The 22,926-nt window shown below is 36.6% G+C and overlaps 2 protein-coding genes across 2 annotated transcripts; one reads left to right on the top strand and one right to left on the bottom strand.

Annotated features, from left to right (window-relative positions):
* Nucleotides 1-423: 423 nt before the first annotated feature.
* LOC147079963 (LETM1 domain-containing protein 1-like) lies at nt 424-10,914 on the bottom strand. The gene is made up of 4 exons (XM_085947248.1): nt 10,683-10,914; nt 6,797-7,171; nt 4,409-4,697; nt 424-3,589 (listed from the first exon to the last, which is right to left on the bottom strand). The coding sequence occupies exons 1-4, from the start codon at nt 10,736-10,738 to the stop codon at nt 3,257-3,259; spliced, it is 1,053 nt and encodes a 350-aa protein (XP_085803374.1). The 5' UTR covers nt 10,739-10,914; the 3' UTR covers nt 424-3,256.
* A 7,302-nt stretch (nt 10,915-18,216) lies between these two features.
* On the top strand, nt 18,217-22,716 carry LOC147079962 (beta-1,3-galactosyltransferase 1-like). The gene is made up of 2 exons (XM_085947235.1): nt 18,217-18,355; nt 21,229-22,716. The coding sequence occupies exon 2, from the start codon at nt 21,245-21,247 to the stop codon at nt 22,292-22,294; it is 1,050 nt and encodes a 349-aa protein (XP_085803361.1). The 5' UTR covers nt 18,217-18,355; nt 21,229-21,244; the 3' UTR covers nt 22,295-22,716.
* The last annotated feature ends 210 nt before the right edge of the window (nt 22,717-22,926 follow it).

Below are 22,926 nucleotides of genomic sequence, written 5' to 3'. Positions count from 1 at the left end.
CAATTAGTGTGATGGATAAAAAGCGAATGTGACATATTAGGCCTTTTAAAACATTATTATAAAGCCTATGTAAAGACAGTATTCTTTCTAAGCTTTATTATAAACTTGTTAGACATTTATAAACATCTGTAGATAATTAATAAATAAATGTCAAAAGTTAAAAATCCTCCTCCTGTAAAATAGCATTTTGGTTGATTCACCCTTTTTACAAAACACCGACGAATAGGGTGACATTGGGATCACTACACCATCCCACAGACAAATGTTTTAACTATATCAGGACTTCTGTAGTGTTGTTAGGTGGTTTTACATCAATCAAGCTTAAACATTCTGTCTGATGTCAGTCTGATGCATTTTTTTCCAATTTTTTTATTATATTAATAGCTCACAACACTAATTGGTAGGGACAAAGTTTTATTTTTTCGATAAAAATATTAGGCATGATTGGTACCTATATGTTTTACTTGTGAAGCAAGAATCAGCTGAGAAAATCAGAAGATCTAAAAGCAACACCCAATTTAATAGAGAACACGATAGACAAAAATTATATATGTTGGCTAACTAAATCGGAACATCTAATACATTTAAAAACTCACGCTTAATCAAAATATTAATTAGTAACATTTTGCACTAAGGCGACAATTTTCTTTTCACTACCGTTCATTATATGGAAATTTTACTTCCGGTACCTATTGAGTTTCGCCTGGAGTAAAACAAGTAACTTAAAAATGAAAAAAGTAGTAACTTAACAAGAAGATGATTGGTGACCAATCCGATGATTCTATAAGGTGTCTGCCATAAGTTAAATTTCCACAGTACCTACATATTTTTGCTGTTAATACACTTTCACTCTGTTGGTCGCTAAAGTTTGCAATCTCAATAACAGTACTAGTAATTATGTATCTTCAAATTCATTATCAGACATTTATTGAAACCTTTATGAACAATGATTTGAGTTACTCATCTCCACTCGCCATGTATATGCAGCCATGAATAATGAGTATCACAAAAAATAGCTTTGCCCTGAAATTGTTTTTAGTTAAGCCCTCACTGAGTGATATATATGGAAATATTGTGTTGGCATGACAATTTTAAATATAACAAATAAGGGTTTTAGACAATCTAGGAATGAAATCTACAAAATGTTTGTTTAGTATATGACAGATTTCAAACACGTGCTGACTCACATGGTGAAAAAAATATTAATACAGCAATCCCAGGATTGAAATTTATGTCTGAAATTGCAATCCCTAGTACCATATTTTCAACATGTATTATAGAATATTATAATCATATAGGTACCTATGTATTAACAAAACAGTAAAAAAATTGTTCCATTATAGATATGACAAAGTAAGGCTAAGGTTAAAGGTAATCAAAGATTGTATTCTTACGAGGTATGCTGTGTCTAATCCAAATGACAATATTACAATCAAGGAAATTACTATTTTGAAAACAAACGTAACTATTGTAATAGGATTATAAATAAACGCATTCATAACATTAGGTACTACAGATTGGGATGTTTTGCTATGAGTGTATTTAAAATTCCTTTTCTACCATATTACCAAAAATCATTTCAATCTGATGACCACAGGTATTGCTAGTGATCAACAGTATTGCCAACTTAGCATTTTTCTTGCCAGATCTAGCATCTTTCGGTAGGCATCTAGCTTGCAAAAAATGCATCTAGCTTATGGCGTTTTTGATGCTTTCAATAGCTTTAAATATGCTGAAAATAAGCTAGATTTTTAGTTTATTTATTCACATATTTAATGAAGCTAGGTCGATACTTGAGCAATAAAACAATAGGAGCATTCTTCGCGTTATAGTGATATAATGGTATCAGATATTATAATTTAAAATGTGCTTAGACAAATCGTCAATGAGATGTGGCATCGCATTGACGATTATCAGGGATTCTACTCTTTGATATTATCTAATTATTACTTATCATAGGTTGTTAGATTAATCACTTAATTATTTTTTTCAATTTTGAAATGAGTTCTGGGAAAATGTGGTGTGATATTTATTGCACTTTTTTTCGATAGGTGAAAAAGGTATTCACAAAATCTAGTGTTTTTTCCTGCCAAGTAGCTTGTTTTTATACCCCGTCTGGCATGTTTTTGTCAACGACAGTTGGCAACACTGGTGATCAATGTATAAATATACTGATACGCCTTGTCAGTGTTAATTAAATTTTTAAGCAATGTTTTTCTCAATACCTTATAGCATTTTCAATATACAGTACCTAATTAATTAATAAGTAAAATATCTGCACAATTTAAATTCACTTACAGTATTACATATTGCTTTATATTACTATGTACTATGGAACACATCATATATCTACACTCCTGAAAAAAAAACCATGAACTACTTAAGATTATATTACAAGTACCTATGATGAAATTGTAAATAGCTGAAAGCACTCTAAAGGGTGGTTTCCATATAATGTACAATGCACAACATCATCTTCGAAAGAAATAGGTACAGGTAAAAAGGCAACATAGCCTAAGAAAATATAGGTACATATTATTATCAACAATAAATTATAATAAATACCTAAATTATTAATGTATCTAAGTCAAGATTGACGAACCTTTTTACGTACGCGTGCCAAAATTTCCGTATTATTTTTCAAGACGTGCTAAGCAGTTATGGGGAAAAAATAGTTTTTAAAAATTATATCTGAAAAATGATGATGTTCTAGATACCACTCACAGAACATAGCACACATATAGCTTTATCACATTTTCAATTACGCCATACATTTCGCCCCAACAATTTTGAAACTGTTTGCCAGAATTACTACTAGGACTAGCTTCACCAAGTCATTTTTTGTGGGTAGAAATGAAATTGTTTGTTAATGTATTAATTAGTTTGGTTATTTACGCATAAATTGACACCAGAATTGCTCCGATCAGATGAGGCATTCTCCCGCTACAGTGGTCTCAAGCATTGTAAATCGATCAAAATTAGAGGTTTGCGGCACGGCTTTCCCCGCCGCCTGATGAAGTTAATGCGATAATATCGTAGGTGACGCATAAAGTCTAAGGACCGATCAATGTAATTAAATAAAATAAACGTAATGCTTATTCTTGTAACCTGCTATTTTGTATACAATGCCATCTGTCAATTATTATTATTATGGGTATTTTTTCTATTCCAACGCGTGCCATGAAAAATCATATCACGTGCCACCAGTTGCATGTGTGTCGTAGGTTCGCCACTACTGATCTAAGTGAATAAATTATCAAGATTTTATAGATTTGCCTTTGGATATTTTGATTTGATTGTATCCAAAAAAAAATGACGAATGTAGAAGCAATGAGTAGGAATCTTTTTGTATAGAATTTGATAGCAGCATCCATTTCTCCAACCAATTTACAATCTCATCCGTATTGACATTAACCGTATGCAGTCCTCTTACGAAACAAGCGATTTTTAAATCAGTCTCAGACATGTTCCTCACCCCGCCCTCCCGGAATATTGCCTTATCCATTTCCTTCAACATGAATGCTCTTTGGTACAACTTTCCAGTTATAGAAAATCTCAAGGTGAGGCCATGTAATCGGTGCAGATTGACCTGAAGACATAAGAATAACAAACTGATAAGCTTCAAAATAATGGTTTGGACTAATTGAGGAGCCGAGGAGTAAAAGGATCCAGGAGCATAAGTAATAATATTGAGTACAGCGATTACAAAGTTAAATACATTTGCGATTGTAAATTCTATATAACTATTGTCAACATTATATAAATCAAGCACACAACAGATTAATAAAGAGAAATGTAAAAGCCATCGTTGTGGACAAATATTTTGAAGCAGGGTATTTTATGGCGGTCAATCCGTAAAATCCAAATATAACAAAGCATGCCGACGGCACTCAATATTGGATGTATGTTATTTTATTATCATACAGTCGTAACTATTGAAAATAACATATTCTAACACATGTTTAAAACTATCCCATATTTCAAGGTAAGCCTGTTCCCATTAGTTTTGTGTTCCCTGAAATCATGTCATGATTTGAAATAATCCATAATACTTGATTATTCTAAGAAAAATGTTGATTTAGTAAAATTGTGATTTTAATTATTGATAAAAAGTACATGTCAGGTAAAAACATTTTAATTAGATATATAGCTAACAAAAGTAATAGGTTTTTAGACACGGTGTAATCTAATAATAAGAATAAAATACTTTGAGGAACATAACTTTGATAATGTCATTGTCAAGCAGCCTTCTCGATGGGTTGGATCCACCTGTCTCAACCATCTTTTGGAATTTTAAATCAAGGTATTGACAATACTAATTTGATTCCTAGCTGATGGCATCATTATTATTTATTATTATTCCCCGAATAAAAATAATTATCAAACTGAAGAATTATATTTCACTTACCGCATGTTTCAATTGCATGTTTTGAATACTGAATGGTCCGTTACAAAAGAGAGATTTGCATTCTGTCAATTGCTGTATGGATGGAGAGAAACCGTCATCTAGAGTGAGTAAGATTTTATCCCATTTCAATTTCACTTCATCATCTTTGATAAACTTGGACCGCGTTTTGAGGTACCTCAATAAAGTCGTGTTTGCCCCAAGTCTGTAACTCAGAGCAGTAGAATTAAATTGTTCTTTTTGCTCAGGTGTCCAAAAGTGGGAAGTTAAAAGTTTTTGCGGATACATGTACCTGGAATAAATAATGAAATAAAATATTTATTACGCATGAACACTTTTCCTAATACTGTTTGATTGTTCCACTTTTTTCAATATTCAAGATTTGAGAAATCTCGAATTCAAAAATCTTTTATTTGAGGTTGGTTTATTCATTTCTCAAGATCTCAAAATTCTCAACAAATTTTTATTTAAGGTATTAATTTGGCACAAGCAAATCATTGTGAATATCCGTCAAAATAGATTCAAGATTCGAAGTCGAGATCTCTGTCTTAGCTCTTGGAAAAAACAATCATCCAAAACCAAACTCGAGAGTTATTGCAGTAAAAAAAAATTGACAAATTTTGACATGAACTGAAGTCGAGGTTTTTTGACTTATCTGGCAAAAAAAATTCACTTGCAAATTCCAGTCAGTCAAATTGAATTTAGACATCCTCTCGATTTTTCTTATAGTAGCATTCCTGGTGAAAAACTCTCGAAATCTCAAGTGTGATTTGTCTGTGAATATAATATCCACTTTGTACTTAGAAGTGAAATTGGTAATTTATTTTGGATGACAGTTGCAGCATACATAAAAAGAAAGGCTAATTAAAAATGAGTTTATGAGTGTTTTTCAAATTACATTACAACAGAATAGCTAAAATAATATAAAGTTCACTGCCATAGGTTAAAAAAACAATTGATATAAGATCTTTTAAAATATTACTTCCATTTAATATTTGTATAAGCAGAACCGTGACACTTGACATTTCTTTGTCATATATCCTTATTGTTATGAAATATATTTACTGAACAATAAATGTAACAATTGAGTATGAGTTTAACAGTATTTATTAAAGAGTCACGATTTGTCGACAGTTGAACTGGAATAACAACTGATGGAGGTTTATGACTAGTTGATTGTTGAATCAGCTATCATTTCTGGATGATCAATAGTTAATGGCTACATGCTTAATGTTATGATGTTGTACGCAAGCGGCTGTGTGCATATGCCTAATTACTGCAAGAGACAGAGTTGTGTTTTGTCATATGCACTGCAATTTTACTAATACTAAATACACTGCGAGAAAGGCAGAAATATGTTTGATCACACGCGCCGAAATTTGATGAATGTGATTATACCGCAAGGGAGACAGAAATATATTACATCACATGCGCTGCAATAGACACAAATAAAATTTGTCGCACGCGCTGGAATTTTACGCATGCGAATAGACGCAGCAGGAGACAGAAAAATGCTTTGTGGCATGCGCCACAAATTTACGCATGCAACTAGATGCTGCAAGAGAGACAGAATTGTGTTGTATTGCATGCGTCTAGGAAAATGACTGCCAAACATTTTTACCTGACGGTGCACTGGTGAAATAAAATTTATATTGTGGCACATCAAATAAAAATACCCCAAAAAATTAAATATACAAGAAAAAATTAAATAATATATATACATAATATGTAGATAATAATTTTAATAGTGAGAGGAATGCAGATAAACAAACACATAACTCCTCATCTACTATTTGTAATTGTATCCAATTTTTTGATTGTTTCACTTCTATGAGTGCGATCTAAACTGCAAAAGAGATGTAGTATATGGAGGATATTGACTGCAACCGACATAAAAAATACCAACATCTCTAGTTCAGAAAACAAGGCTTTGTGCAATGGTCTTTTTGAAGATGTGCTGTCGTATAATGGCGAAAGGCAAAATAATCCACTCGTATATTTGATAATCAAGTGATGAAAAATATGTAGTAAATGATGCAGATATATTTTCTGCTGTCTTCTGCACTTATAAGCCTAGGAAGCAGTCAAACTGTGAGTTTTAACTTTTCTGGGCAAAAGTTCTTAATTATTGCCGAAATTTTGTAATTTACTGTAATTAATTATTATAATGACATTTTCCTTCTTTTGAGGTACATTTGAAACCTCACACGGCACATAGTTTGGCAGATACTGAAAGACACATACATAAATTTTATGCAGATGAATAGATGCTGCAAGAAATAGAAATATGTTACATGAGCTTTAAGTTTACGCATGCACCTAGACGCATTTCAATCCCACTTTTTCCAACGTAGTTCTCAAAAATACCCACTTCAATAAGAAAATACTTACGCAACCGGAAATACAACATAATTTGCAAATGGAGCAGCTGATAATATGAGTACGGGTGCTATTTTCAACATGTCTTTGGGCATCTGTTGGTAGAGCTCAATCTCTCTTCTTTTGAGAGACGAAAATCCCTCTTCCTTGCTCATGCTGAGTATTGTGAGTCTCACTTTGAAGAATGTCTTAAAGTCTTGGTAGAAAGTTTTGATTCCGGAAGTGAAGACTCGATATACCTGCATGGCTGATGGAAATCGTTTTTCCAGCATCTTTTCGTAGTGGTTCATGTACTTTAAATAGCTTGTCATTATGTATCTTTGAAGTTTACTTTCTGTATTTTGGTCTGTTCTGTCCTTCCATGCTACTGCAGTCGTGTACAGATTTCTGATAATGAAATAAAACAATTGTGAATTTGGATCCCTTTCTCTAATTTTCAATCATATTAGTGCCTATCTAATAGTCCTAACCAACATACATCTGTCCGTAAACAAATAAACATTATATAAAAAGTATTTATAAATACACTCGAACTTGGTTATTACGATCACGGAAATAGCGAGATCTCGGATGTAATGAGGAAACATTCGTTGAAATTTTAGTTTATGATTTTCTCCCTACATTTATTCATTTTTATAACGAGCTACTTCTTGGGTATACCGAGCAAAACTGTTAATTTGTCGATCATTTAAAAACAACATTTTCCTAAGCAATAAAATCTGATCGAGCAGTTAACTAGACCGATGCCGCCGGGATCGGATTACGTTTATGACACTAGTTAAGTGTCTAAATACCTATTTGGTGTTTTCGCCGATAACATTGAAAAAGTATCCACGCATATGGTTGAAATTGCATGTAAAAAATCCAAGCTTTGAGAAGTTCAGGGTTATTAAAAATGGAGCGCTACACAAAAGGACAACGCGTTTTCATTGTTGAGCAATATTTTAAAAATACTGAAGGTTTTCGAACAAAATCATCTTCAGCGATTAGGCTCATTTTCATCATGATGGCATCGTTAATCTACAAAATTGTCGCATTTGGGGTTTAGAAAATCCACGAGTGATAGTTGAGAAACAAATGCATCCACAATGTATCACTGTTTGGTGCGGATTTTGGGCTGGAGGCATCATCGGACCATTCTTCTTCGAAAATGCGGCTGGTCAGGCAATACAGTTAATGGTGCTCGCTATCACGACATGATAATCCGGTTTTTTGTACCTAAATTGCAAGATATGGATGTGGTCGACATGTGGTTTTAAAAGACGGTCCCACATGCCATACAGCCCGAGAAACAATTCAATTACTGCAGGAGTCATTTCCTGGTCGTGTAATTTCCAGTTTTAGTGGACCAGAATTGGCCACCCAGATCATGCGATTTAACGTAGTTGGATTTTTTTCTTTGAGGTTTTTTGAAGTCTAAGGTTTATGCCAACAAAACCCACGACCACCGACGCCTTGAAGGAGGAAATTGACCACTGTATCAACGAAATTCAGCCACATTTATACAAAATGGTCATGGAAAATTTCGACAAAAGAGTGTGTATGTGCTAGCAAAGCCATGGAGGCTATATACCAGATATGCTACTCCATACATAACCATATACTGTATACTTTATGAATCAATAAAAAAATTAAAATTTTTAATTAAAAACCTGTGTTTTCTATTAAAATTACTTCTTGTGTGAATTTTGAGACATCCTATACATTATAGGGTGTATTAACTTATTATTATATTATTATATAACAAATAATATCAAAATCATATCACAATAGTAGGATAAAAATGTTGGCTAAAAACTGGCAATCACAACTGGCAAGGTATCATTCCACCTAACAGTCTACAGTTCGGCCTTGTATACAGCTGGAACTAAATTTAAAGTCTGAATTTAATTGGTAGCCCGAAGTCAGGACGCTCATCCAGTGAACCCACAATTTAAAAAGAGTTCCTCATGCCCGGTGCTAGCCAGTCACGTCATCTAATGCAGTGCTCCGAAACCTTTTCTCAGCCACAGCACACTACAGGTCTTCCCAGAATTCCGCGGCACACCACACGTAAAACAATTTATACACCAAAACATTGACCCCAGGCCAGAATATTCGGCGCCCCCCCCCCCTACCTATTGCTAGGGTTAAAGACAGTGTGATACTTTAAAATAGCGTTTTTTCAAATGATGTTCGATGTAAAATTAATCGTATTGATTTTACATCGATTGATTTAGCGACTTTTTGTATTTATTAATACATCCACTTGAATTACGGTTAGTTGTCGTTTTAACAATAATTATATGTCAATGATAAATTGTATCCCACAATCGTATGTGCTAAAATAGTAACGTTAGCGAAGTAAAACTGCGCCGCTGGCGACTTTTTTTGCTATTAGAGCAAACATGTAATTTGTGTTCTTGACCTGCCACGCCGCCCCCCTGAGCTTGGGCCCCCAGGCTAGAGGCCTTGTTGGGGACATGTACCAAAATTACATTACATACCTATTTGATAAATAATTAAATATACATAACACACGACGAAGAACCAAATGTACATATTCCCATGTATTTGTATTAGCAATAGAATAACTAATTAATATGATACCTGAGTTTGTTTCAATGAATGTAAAAGTTTTTAGCCTTACTTACTTAGTTTGGTAGCCTTGTCAAAAATATGAGGATATTCTTTATTAACCGAAATCCAGAAAATAGCATAAGCGCTTCTATAGAATTTTCGGCATTGGTTGCAAAAGGGTTTCGAATCCAGTCGTATTGATTGGATGAAAGTAATGATGAAATTTCTTTTAAACCAAACTTAAATGTTTTGGAGACGGATCCAAAATTAATTGCTTGTTTTCATTGGTGGTCTGGTAGGTACATTTGTAGAGATCCTTGTCTTAAATCCTTCTAATTTTTCAGATCACATCAATATATTTTCATTCTGACCTTGCATTGTTTTATTAAGTTTATGCAGATGCTCAAATTTATTTATAACCAGCCATGTACGCAATTTTGGCTATCAAGTAATTATTGTATAATATACAAAATCATTTGTGTTTTTTAAGCAATGCTCCGCGGCACACCTAGCATTGTCTCGCGGCACACCGGTAGCGGAGCACTGGTCTAATATATTGACAATCAAGCAAGTGTGACCATATTCACGTGATTTTTTTTTATTATTATTGTATTGATGAAAACATACAAATTTGTACGTTGTGGACAACTCAATAATGACATTTAATTTTATGGCAATGTTTGCAGATGTGGAAATACATTGAATTTCAAACAACTGATGGTGCATTTGTGTAGCGGCAAGTTTACAAACCATTGTATAATTTGTTTGCGGAAGTATGTATATTAGTCTGAACTAGGTTTAACTCGTTTTTATCCAGTTGAAATATATGTACATACTTACGTAGGTACACCTATATAAATGTTATTAAAATATCTATTTTTTTATAAGTGAATATATTTAAAAAATGTAGCATAATAATAAAAGATGAAGCATTCTGTGGTCAAATCAAATATTTTTATAATGTTATTTTGAACAATGTTCCTTATTTTCGCCTGTTTAAAGCTTTTTTACACGAAGAATTAAATTTTATTCATTTGATGATTTTTATATTTTGCCGTGGTTGACAGCCCTCAAACTATTAGGTCCATACTCTGATCCAAACACATATTGGAAAACAACATGTTAATTTGCCAGACCCGGGACCCACGATATTGTAAGCTGACGCGGTAACCGCCGGCCATCATGATCGCTAAATTAGTATTAGATATCTTAAGATGTCCATACCAACGTCCACAGATCGACTAAACCTTTTCAAGGGAGTAAGGTTATGTCAGAATATTAGATTTGAATATGAATATTTTTAAATAATGACATCAAGTCAACATTAACTCATAGATACCTTTTAAATAAAAATGGCCGGATTACACAAACACGAAACATGTTTCTAATGATCATTCGACCCACTGAATATATGAATTTAATTAAATTATTATGAAACCAAATTCTGCGGTGCCCGCTTCACAAATCACAGGACAGAAATCTATGTAAAGTAAAAAGTAAGAAAACGTCAAAATCAAAATACACGTCAATACGTCAAACACCAACAAGATGGCGCTGAATGTTTTGTCAGTGGCAGTGTTGCCATCTTTTTCTATTCTGATCAGTGTTGCCATATTTTGAAAGAGGAATTATAGTACAGAGCCTCCAAAATTATAGTATTTGGAGATAAAATATAGTACGCGTTGTCATCTGTTGAAAATGAAAATTTTCCCAATTTTTCATAGTCGGCTTGTTTTTTTTAGGAAAAATATTTCGTCGCGGGCCGCACGTTCCCAAATTTTCAATTTCGTCGCGGGCCGCAGGTTCCCGATTTTTCGTGGTCGGCTTGTTTTTTTTGGGAAAAATATTTCGCCGCGGGCCGCAGATTTCCAAATTTTCGAAGACCACTCGATTGCGAAATGGCAAATGCAGAATTATAGTACTTTTATATAAAATTATAGTACGATTTTCAAAATTATAGTATTGTGGGCGTACTATACCTATTTTATATCGTACATAGTACGCGGACCAAAATTATAGTACAAATACTATAATTATAGTACGGTTGGCAACACTGATTCTGATTATAGTACAAAGGTGTAAAAATTATAATATTTCTGAAAAATATATAGTACAGGAACATTTTACGTCTTGAATCCTTTAAAATTATAGTATTTAGGCATATTTGATATCATCTGGTGTTCGGTATGCCAAATTCATGTATGTGACAATGATTCATTGACGAGGTATAGACCAGCGTGCCGTTTAATGTATAGGGTTGAATAGAGAAGTTAATGGGTTCCTTTCTCCTTATGATGGGGGTGTGTCCATCGTTCTCTGGTAGTAGTCGTGAAATGTCGACTCACTACGCCAGTTACATCTCTCTAAGATATCATCTATTGGGTATTTTTACAGTTTAATGCAGCCTCCGCTGATCGGACACTGCCTGATGGTTCTTGGGCCCCTGCGTCTAACAGTACTGACCTTATCCAATTCCCTATAACTGTCCTGGTAGCTGGTTTTGGTGGTCCTCTCAATAATTCCGAAATATTCCCACTTCCTCTCTCCTTGGGTTTGAGACGCAGACGAGTATCCGTAATCAGATTACTGGGTCGATGTTCTGACACGTGGAAGTGCTTAGCTTCTATTCCGATTGACGATGCTTGGCAGTATCTGTCTTTGTGCTAAACATTGGCCATAATATAATTATGTGGTCACCTTTATCCACTAATCCATTGTCTACTATTATTGAGTAGTATGAGGTCATGAACCCTTCGTCCCGATGCGAGAAGCAGCCGAGTAGCTGTCCTGCGAATTGTTTCGTATAGGTTGTACTCCACCGGTGTTGTTTTCCTAAGATGATCCATGGCACCCCCCCAAACATGAAAATTATCAGAATGATTTTAAACATTGAAATTGAAAGCCAATAGGCTTAGACAAATAAAAACACGACAAAAAAATGATTTTAATTTCCAACATAAAAATTTCGAAACACTAATGTCGGGTTTTCTTAGAAACCCATCCTTAATGGAACTGTCAAAAAAATCTTGGTGTCCACCCGAATTCCGGAGTGGTGTAGGTCATGGCTGGGGAGTGCTGACAGGGCTCTAGCCTGGGGGTCCGGGCTGTGGGGGGCCCGGCGTGTCGGGTTGACCAGATAAACACACATCATAAATTAGCTTTAATAGTAAAAAAAAAGTCACCTGCGGCGCTATTTTACTTCATGACCATGAATATTTTAGATTATATAATTACATATATTTTCTGATTATTCGAATTTGACTTTGAAGTCCTTGAGATAGGATTTGCTCTTTCTTCTTCGCGTGAGGTTATATTCTACTAATTTATTTTCCTTTTTCTTGTCGTTGGTCATTCCTCCGTTTTCATTTACTGGTCATACCCGCGCGTCTATTTTTTATGTATAAAGTTTGGCATCACTTTTTCTTCATTAAAGATTTGACTTTCTTACTTTGTTTACATGTTAGTCTGACAGTTCATTCTAACTGTCAAAAAAAAAAATATCTTGGACGAACGTTAGGTGATAGTAAAGTGAACGTTAAGTGATCGGTGATTATGGCGCAACATCTGAATGACCGTGAGGAGGATATTCTAAAAGTAATGGACACCAGACGGCGCAGCAGAACTGCTACAGGAGGAAAATTTCAACGTACGAGCGTCGATTAAGATGCTGATGTTTGAGGTATCCTCGTAACGTACCTTATTTCAGCAGGGGGACCGGCAAGGAGTGGCACAACGCCCAAAAAACAATTCTTGGCGGCCCCTACGGTCGTAGAGTTAAGTCTAAATGACAAGTTGCGACGGTGCGAACACTCGTCATCAGCTAACCATCTGACGAAGAGGACCATCGCGGCCCTCCAGAATGCGATGTTTTCCCAACGGGACAGCTTCTGAAAGGGTATGCAAGGGTTAGTGGATTGGGCAACCAATCCTCAAAACATCATAACAGCGATGAGCCTGTACCAAAAAATCTAAGAGGGTTTTGGGGACAACGCATAATAAAATTTGCGAGAACATGACTCAGATCCTTACCGGAAGGATACCTTCACTCGGGAGGCACTATCAAGGATTCCTCCGAGCTGAGAGTCCCGGAAGGCCCTCGAACTCACATTATGTTTGGGGTACTCCCAAGGGGCGACGTCCTGTGGGAAGGGAGTTCTCCATCGGAGGTACGGGCTCCACCAGGGATCCGTACTCTAAGCGAATGTGACCGCATCTGGACGACCAACAACATTGGGGGCCGCCTAAGAGACTTTCGGGGAGTCTGGATGGCGTAGTGTACCCCCCCCCCAACATTGGTAAAAATAATAGCCGTAGCCCGCATACCTTTTGTGCGGATACCACAATTGGTAAGTCCTTCTTTACTTTTACGGAAAGATTTTCAAACGCAACAATCAGCAGAGGTCACTCTCGAGATCGAGGACTTAACGAACTCAAGGGTTCTAGAAGAAGCGGGTCAAACCCCCAGTTTTTCTCTCAACCCTGTTTCTGATCAAGAAAGAAGACGGGGCCCTATGCCCTGTTTTCAACCGAAAGCGTTTGAATGCGTTCCTACAGCCAAAGCCATTCAAACTAATTCACCATTACGAGGTTCCAGCCGTCTTACAAACAGAAGACTGGCTAGTAATAATAGATCTAAGCCAGGCGTCCCTCCAGGTACTAATGGCTTCTCAACATCGTCGATTCGTTCGACTAGCCTACCAAGGGGAGCTCCTACAATTCATGTGACTCCCGTTCGTGCTGCCAACTGCTCCGATTATGTTGGCATCCCTGACCAATTGGGTCGCCGACCGCCTACGAAAGAATGGCTGAGAATTTTCACTTACCTAGACGACTTCTTAGTAGCCAACCAATCCGAGAAACAGTCTCAGTTCAGGTGGAATACAGAATAACCTTCCTACAGTCTTTAGGGTGGTTAATAAATATTAAAAGATCCTGTCTGAACCCAAGCCAACAATGAGGGTCCCTGGACATCACGTATGACACACACAACAAGCGGAGGTTTCTGTTGCCGGAGAAGTGTATAGCACTCCGTCACCATCTGCTAATGCAGGTACAAAAAGGCAGTTGGTCCCCCAGACAGGCACATATCCAATCCCTTCTGGGGCGACTCAACTTCACATCCTACCTCCACGAGGAAGGTTGCATTGCCGACGGCTACAACGCTCCAGTCATCAATATGGCTGAGGTCCCATCCTCGCTAATTGATGACAATCCCACCACAGGCCCAACGGGACATCATGTGGTGGCCCTAGGGGATAGGATCCTCAGATTTGACACAACGCAGGTACAAAAAAGGCAGTTGGTCCCTCAGGCAGGCACATGTCTCATCCCTTCTGGGGTGACTTAACTTCGCATCCTACCTCCACGAGGAAGGTTGCATTGCCGACGGCTACAAAGCTCCAGTCATCAAAATTGTCGAGGTCCCATTCTCGCCAATAGACGACAATCCCACCACAGGCCTAACAGGACATCATGTGGTGGCTCCAGGTGATAGGCTCCTCAGAGTTGACACACATCAATCACTTCCTGACGACAGACGCGGCTGACACAGGCTAGGGAGCCCAACTGAATGAACACCCCTTATCAGGTACGTGGAAATAAGACCAGTTAGCATGGCATGGCATTCCAACAGTAAGGAGATGTTTGCAATTCAATTTCAGATACAATCAATCATAGGATCAGATCTGCTTCTGCAGACAGACAACAAAACAGTGGTGGCATACATCAACAACGAGGGCGGCACAAAATCTGTCACCCCCCCAAACCTATGCCGACAGATACTAGTATTTACCAGTCGAGCCAACATCACGTTTACTGCACAATACTTCCGCAGAAATTATAACTGCGTGGCAGATCATCTCTCCTGCAGACAACTCATTCCCGAATGGCACCTCATCAACACCGCAACCACCCCCCTGTTTCAAAGATGGGGTGTTCCCGAGGTGGATTTATTCGAAAGCGAAACAGCACATGTCATTGCAACGTATGTGTCACGAGACGTTACAGACAGTGGCGCGCTGTTTCACGACGCCTTCGGCCGAGTGTAGGACTTCAGACTGGCGTGGATATTTCCCCCACCAAACATACTTTCACGAGTCCTAGCGCACCTGAACTCAGCAAAAGGGAAGTACTTACTAGTGGCACCGAGCTGGAAACAATGCTTTTGGGGAGTGGACTTACGAAAAAGGGCGATAGTACCTCCTTATACAATACCTCACCTACATACGACACTAGTAGGTATGGAGACCAACCGTCCACCTCCAAGGACCCGGGACCTGTCCCTTTAACTATGGATAATTTCGGGTGGGTGGAAATAACATCAAATTGCATGGTGGAAGAAAGGGCACTTCTTACTTCCAGATGGCGGCCTTCGACTCTAAAAACTTATAAACCAGCTTGGAACAAATGGAAGACAATGACATGGGTAACATGAACCTAATGGATCATAATAGCTCTCAACCAATGGAATTGGCCAGATACCTAGGCTACATGCACAACATGGAGGGTTTGTCGTACATAACCATCCTGGTGCATAAGTCAGCCATAGCCACATTTTGCAAACCGATTATCATTGTAGATATCAGCATCAACGTGGTAGTACAACACAATAATATGTTACAGGCAATTTCGGTACATAAAACGAAACCCGTCAAACCACCGGTTTGGGATCCAGGACGAGTGGTAGATCATCTTAGGAAAACAACACCGGTGGAGTACAAACTATTCGAAACCTCTCGCAGGACAGCCACCTACTCCGCTGCTTCTCACATCGGGACGAAGGGTCCATGACCTCACACTACTCAGTAATAGTAGACAATGGATTAGTGGAAAAAAGTGACCACATAATTGTATGGCCAATGTTTGGCTCAAATACAGATACAGCCAAGCATCGTCAATCGGAATGGAAGCTAAGCGCTTCCACGTGTCAAAACATCGACCCAGTATTCTGGTTACGGAAACTCGTCTGCATGTCGAACCCAAGGAGAGGGGAAGGTGGGGATATTTCGGAATTATTTATATCTTCAAGAGGATCACCAAAACCAACCACCAGGACAGTTATAGGGAATTGGATAAGGTCAGTACTGTTGGACGCAGGGGTACAAGAACCACCAGGCAGTGTCCGCTCAGTGGTGGCTTCGTTAAACTGTAAATATACTCAATAGATGATATTTTAATGAAAGGTAACTGGCGTAGTGAGTCGACATTTCACGACAACTACCAGAGAACGATGGATACACCACCATCAGAAGGGGGAAAGAACCCATTAACTTCTCTATTCAACCATATACATGGAAAGTCACGATGGTCTATAGTCTATACCTTGTCAATGAATCATTGTCACATACAGGAATTTGGCATACCCAACACCAGGTGATAACAAACAGATATCTCAAGGACTTCAAAGTCAAATTCGAATAATGACAGGAGTTTTACCTACCAATAAAACTCTTATTATTCATGTTGACTTTGAAGTCCAGGTAACTTCTACCTGGTTCCTTGAGTCATATCATAATGAAGACAAAGTGATGCCAAACTCTATACATAAAAAATAGACGCGCGGGTATTACCAGTAAATGAAAACGGAGGAATGACCAACGACAAGAAAAAGGAAAATAAATTAGTAGAATATAACCTCACGCGAAGAAGAAAGAGCAAACCCTATCTCAAGGACTTCAAAGTCAACTAAGAGTTTTATTGGTAGGTAAAACTCCTTTCATTATTATGTGTCATACTTGACAGTACCATTATTAAAGTAGATGTATTAAAAATCGTCAATAATTCACTGTATAAGTACCCTTAATTTGAACTAAAATACAATTTGAAAAACGTTAATGTAGTATTTCACACTGCCTTTAATCTTAGCGTTAGGTATGGGGCCCGCCAAATATCCTAGCCTGAGGGCCCGTTTCAGGATGTGGGGGCCATGGTGTAGGTACCCCGAGTGAAATAGACAAAAGACCGATAAACGAGAAATTAGGTTATGTTGAGTAGGTTTGTGTATAAGTTAAATGCACTAATACTTTTTTTGTCCATTTTCAATTAATATTTTGGAAAAGGCGAAAGGAACGACTACACCCACTAGTTGGTGGTAGTGTAAGTCAAAAGAACATTTATTTTCAGTGGAATTCGGCATACATATTGTAGCTCTTTAGACCAAGCGTGTAGCATAGCCGATAATATTTGAGTAATGTTTTAGCATGCTAGGCGCACATGTCCAGCATGGTCGCTGTTAGTCACTTCCAATCCGCCAGTCGCTGATGACACACTCAACGGTTACCGCCGTTATGCCTCCAATTAAATAAAAACTAGGAGACACTGTACAAATATACCGCCGTGTATTGTGAAAATATGTAAAAATAATTATATAAAGAAGAAAAAGTGCCTATGGGACTGATTTACATTCTCCTCATTGCCCCCCCCCCCTCCCAATATCAAATCCTGGGTGCGCCACTGATTGTGGTAATAAACAAAAATATTTGCGAGCCCTCATGAATAATTATTACAAAATACTGTTCGGAGACAAAACGTTGGCAACACTGAGGCAACCCTGAGCACCGTGAACTGTGACCTGACAACCCTGAGGACTAGATGTTTCTTTCTGCGTAATGTTGGTACACTGTTTTACTTTCACGTTTTTGATTTTGACTGTTGACACATTGACAGATAATATATTAATTAAATTAGAACAAAATGTCCGGTTGAGTTTTTAATTTATAAAGAATTATTTCACGCTCTTTTTTGCTCACTAAGTAAATGTTCCGAATTGCTTTCAAATTAAGTTAATAAAAGCGTTGATTCCATTTACATCCGCGACGAAAATAAGTTTATTAAGAAGTGGTGCTGCAATGTCAAAAACAAATACAAAAATACAGCAGGGATGAAGTATACATACGCTTTTGCAACAATTTTGTCAATGAATCTTCCATTGTCGTGCCAAGTAATCGTACAAATGCGAAGACGTGGACTTAGAAATTCCAATTAAAATAAGAAATCCCAATGTACAATTTTATTGTGAGTACGCCCTATTTTTTTTTCGAAAAAAAAACGCCCAATGTGTATGTGCTTACCGAAAATCTATTAGAGCATTTAATTACGATTAAAAACATCTTTCAATTCGTGTCTCGGGTTATTGCAATAAATATTATCTCCTGGAGAAACCTGCCCCTGAAGTCATCATCATCCGTGTAGATCTTGACAGCCTCCGGAAAGTATTTTTTACGAGAAATAGTTATTAATCATTTGTTCGACATAGATAATGCTGTTTTACAATATTGTAGGACCTAATGAAATTTCAAAGAATATTCAGTGTTAAATGCAACATTAAAAAATTTACATTTAATTCAGTTTTACACTCACTGTGTGATATTCATAACCCCCACATCCTGAAGCCGGCCCCCAAGCCAGGATCTATAACGGCCCCCCTATCTGTCGCTAGGGTTAAGTGCAGTGTGATTTTCTACAGTAGTGTTTTCCAAGTGGTTTCCATGGAACCTCAGGGTTAAGGGTATTCTGTGTAGCGATTTTTAAATAAATCCAGTTGATTTATTGAGTTGTCGGCACTTTATTATAAAGAACTGTTTGCGACTTCCTTTTGTGGTAACCAATTAACATACAATCCTTCGCCATAATGGATAAAAAGCCATTTTGTTAAAAATCATTAGGGAAGGCAAATAGTGCCTATTAGAGCAAATTTATAGTGTGTTTTTTTTCACTTAACTGGTCGACCCACCCCGCCGGGCCCCCTCAAAATCCGGGCCCCAGGCTAAAAGCCCTGTCAGTCCCCCTCTTGTGGGGACGATGATGATATCGTCGGTCCCTATTAAAAAAGTCGGATCTGCAAAATGCTATTTTTCAGTACGAGCAATTAAAGATGTTTCATCAAATATCCTTTGTGACCTATTGCTTGCCATAATGAATAAAAATACGGGTTATAGAAACTTTTCTAAACATTTATAAAAACATCCATCTGTCCGGTGAACATAGCAGCAACTGTCAGATCCGACGCATCTTGCTCACCCACGCCCAGCCAACAATGTCGGATGGTAAGAACCGACATTGTTATTCGGACACTCTCTGTAGATCCGTAATTTTTAACTTGAATATCTCGAAATTTTTCAAACAAACAAAAAAAACTGTGTTTGTGGTATAAATGTTTAAAGTGTTTAAATAACTTTTACGTAATAATCCGAAAATGACAAAATTTCAGATCCGACTTTTTTAATAGGGACCGACGATATTAGATCCATGCTTTGGATTCAAACGCAGATTGATGCAGCAAATGTGGATTGTATTCTAACCCGATCCACGGCTTCAAGAGCAGTCATTTTATCAGGTCTTGATGCCCTCTACCTAAAAATTATGTTTACATAATAACCCAAATTACATTCAGTAGGTATATGTGTACACTGGAGTCACCATTGTACAAAGACGATTAGATTTATAAGCTCATGAAGATTTTATTGTAATTTCGAACCCATAAAAAATAATATTTATTTTTGTATATTTTCAAACTGGTGGGTTTACATCAGTAGCGAAGGTTGGAGAGGCTGCTAAGATCTGACATAAATAGTGCACAATAAACTTTGTTAGCCATGCGTATTTGTTTTTATTAGTTTCCAGATGTTATTGGTTAGTTTTTTAAATTCAATTAAATCCTGCCTAACCAAACCATAATAGTTTTGGTATCTTTTGGGTGATACAAAAAATTGTACATACTTATTTGTTTTCGTTGGATTAAGAATACATACCTATTATTAAACATATTGCTGGCTCATTTTTTAAAATTCATTTAGCCCTGCCTAAACGTACTATAATATATAAACTATAATAGATAAAAAAATATTATTCTATCCAGGGCTTATTTTAAACAACAAAGGTGCTGGAACTCACTTCTTGCCAAACTTCTTACCTACTAAAGAAAATTATATTCAAATATCATTTAAAGCATTTTTTCCTATGCCATGAAGTGTATAAAAAATTAAACAAGCAAACAAATAATACAAATAAACAACTCAAGTTAAGTACCTAGTTGATTACCCAGGCTGGAGCCCTGTCAGCCATGCTTTGTGGGGGCCATGGCGATTTCCAAAGTTCAGTCCAATTCTCGTCTGGCAAATCGTCTCGATTCCCTTTCTTAGTGTTTAGAGTCTATGGCCGAATGTCTTCCACTGAGTAACCACCGATCAACGAATTTTGAAGGATCGAAAAGTTTCAAAGGTGGTCCAATGAGTTAAAAGTGCCGAAACTCTTTTGGTCTTCAACGAAGCTCTTATTGGGGTAATAATTAGATTCATTTGCGAAAATTCACGTTCACTATCACTTGAAGAAATGATAATATAATTCAATGCATATATCAAACGTCTTTTCATATGAGATGATTCAGGAAAATTAACTTAGTAATTATGTAAGAGCGAACATTGTTTCGTCTAATTGCTTTTGAAACATTAAACATACGGTGAAAAAAGGCGCCGTTCCACCGCGTTACATGACAAAAAAAGCCCTGATTCTATCTATAAAATATAATAATATAATGTTATTTATGATTTGATTGCATAATTTTAGATATTTTATTGATAGACCAGTATTTTTTGACAATTATCTATTATGACTTGGTTTTCGCAAGGTTTCATTGAAATTTAAAAACTAACCAACACCATCTGTAAATCGTAGTCTTATTTCAATGAAAACAAATACGTATGACTGACAAAATTTAATGTGTACTATGTATGACGGATCTTAACAACCTACCTCCACCCTTCGCCACAGTTTTACAAGGTATGTGGGTTAGTGTTATTAGAGAATAGATATTAATTAATATCAGAATTCATAATTTTAGATGTTTGTTATTAGTGTATCAACTGATGTTCCTGTTATATTTGTTTCAGAGTTTACACAGTAGCCATGTTTGAAAAACATAGGTATGGATCTGCGCTTTGTTCACACCTCACGAAGGTTTTACTTCTGGCCGCCTGCATCATCACATGGAGGTTTCTTCTTTATCCCCAAAAACATGACATCTATATTGACGCCCCTGTCTTCAGTATAGTTGAGCAAAGTAACGAAAGCATAGTGAATATGCCATGTTTGCAAAACTTACCTGTTTCCGATTTTACTAGACTTATCAATCTAGATGATTTCCGATTTTTATTGAATAATTTTCCATGTAATCAATCATCTTCCAAACCTCTTCTCCTCATATTAATTCATTCAGCGCCACAGAACGTCGAAAAACGCAACATAATTCGTAAGACTTGGGGCAGTAAGCATCCTTTGATTGAGTTATTATTTTTTATTGGTAATATTAATAATGAGGCTGTCGGAGAGGACATTGAAAGGGAAAACAGTCTTCAGAAAGATATAGTACAAGGAAATTTTATTGATTGTTACCGTAATCTGACCTATAAACATGTGATGGCCTTAAAATGGGCTACTTATTTTTGCTCTGCTGCCAAGTATGTATTGAAATCTGATGACGATATTTTTGTCAACACACCGGGACTACTGAAGTTTCTTTCTCAGGATATATCTCCGTGGGGGGCGAGAAAGCTTTTGTTGTGTTCGCCGAATTTCAAGAAGCCAGTGAAACGAGGTTACCGCTCTAAGTGGCGAGTTTCACCTATGGAGTACTCGGAGAACATTTACCCCACGTACTGTCCTGGTTGGGCCATCATATATTCACCGGATGTGGTATTTCAATTATATAAAGAAGCACAAGCTTCCAAATATTTTTGGATCGATGATGTTCACATAACTGGGACTTTAGCCGGTCGCATAAATTTGACTCAGATATCTTTCGGGTCATTTGTTTTGAAGAGAAGTAATATTGATAATTTTCTGAATCATCACAGTACTGTGAATTCCTTTTTGTTTGGACCACCGGATCTGTCGACCAATACAGTTGAAAGTTTGTGGAATCTAGTGAATGCTCAGAGACCATTGCCAAATATTTAGAAACACTTCTGTGCCAACAGTCTTTATTGAGATTCATATATTATAAAAATATGTACTGCAAAATGTAGTCAAACAATATGTGATACTAAACTTAAATACTTCTATGTTAAAATTAGTTTTAACGGTGTACTTATATTAGCAGTGTCATCGCACTTGACTATTTTTGAACTCTAATCTTATGTACTCTTTTTGCCACATCTGCCAATGGTATAATTGCCACCCAATAAGCAACTTTGGCTATCTTTCATGCATTCTCATTTCAGTTACTCTTATAAGTCAGATGAATTTGTAGATATGAGATATATAATGGAAAATAAAAATATACAAAATAAAATCAGTGTATCTTTAAAGATACAGTACTCTCTCAGTAATCCGCCACCCCAAAAACCAGACAAGTGTCCAATTAGTGAAAGGGGCGGCATACATACAAAATATGGTAAAAATTAAAACAAGTATTTCGTAAAAATAGTTTATTTTTTGGAAATTTGTACTAGCAAATTACGGTTTTATTTATAATCAAAATCAAGTAAGTATTTACTAAATTATACATATTTATAAACTAAGTTTATTAACTAAAACTAAATACCTATTAAACAGTAAATCACTTGATACAACCAGTTGTTCAGTGAGGC

This window comes from Rhyacophila brunnea, unplaced genomic scaffold, assembly GCF_057557595.1.
Source record: "Rhyacophila brunnea isolate RB1 unplaced genomic scaffold, BYU_Rbru_1.0 scaffold_1, whole genome shotgun sequence".
Lineage (NCBI taxonomy): Eukaryota > Metazoa > Arthropoda > Insecta > Trichoptera > Rhyacophilidae > Rhyacophila > Rhyacophila brunnea.
This window is presented reverse-complemented; position numbering and strand designations above follow the sequence as displayed.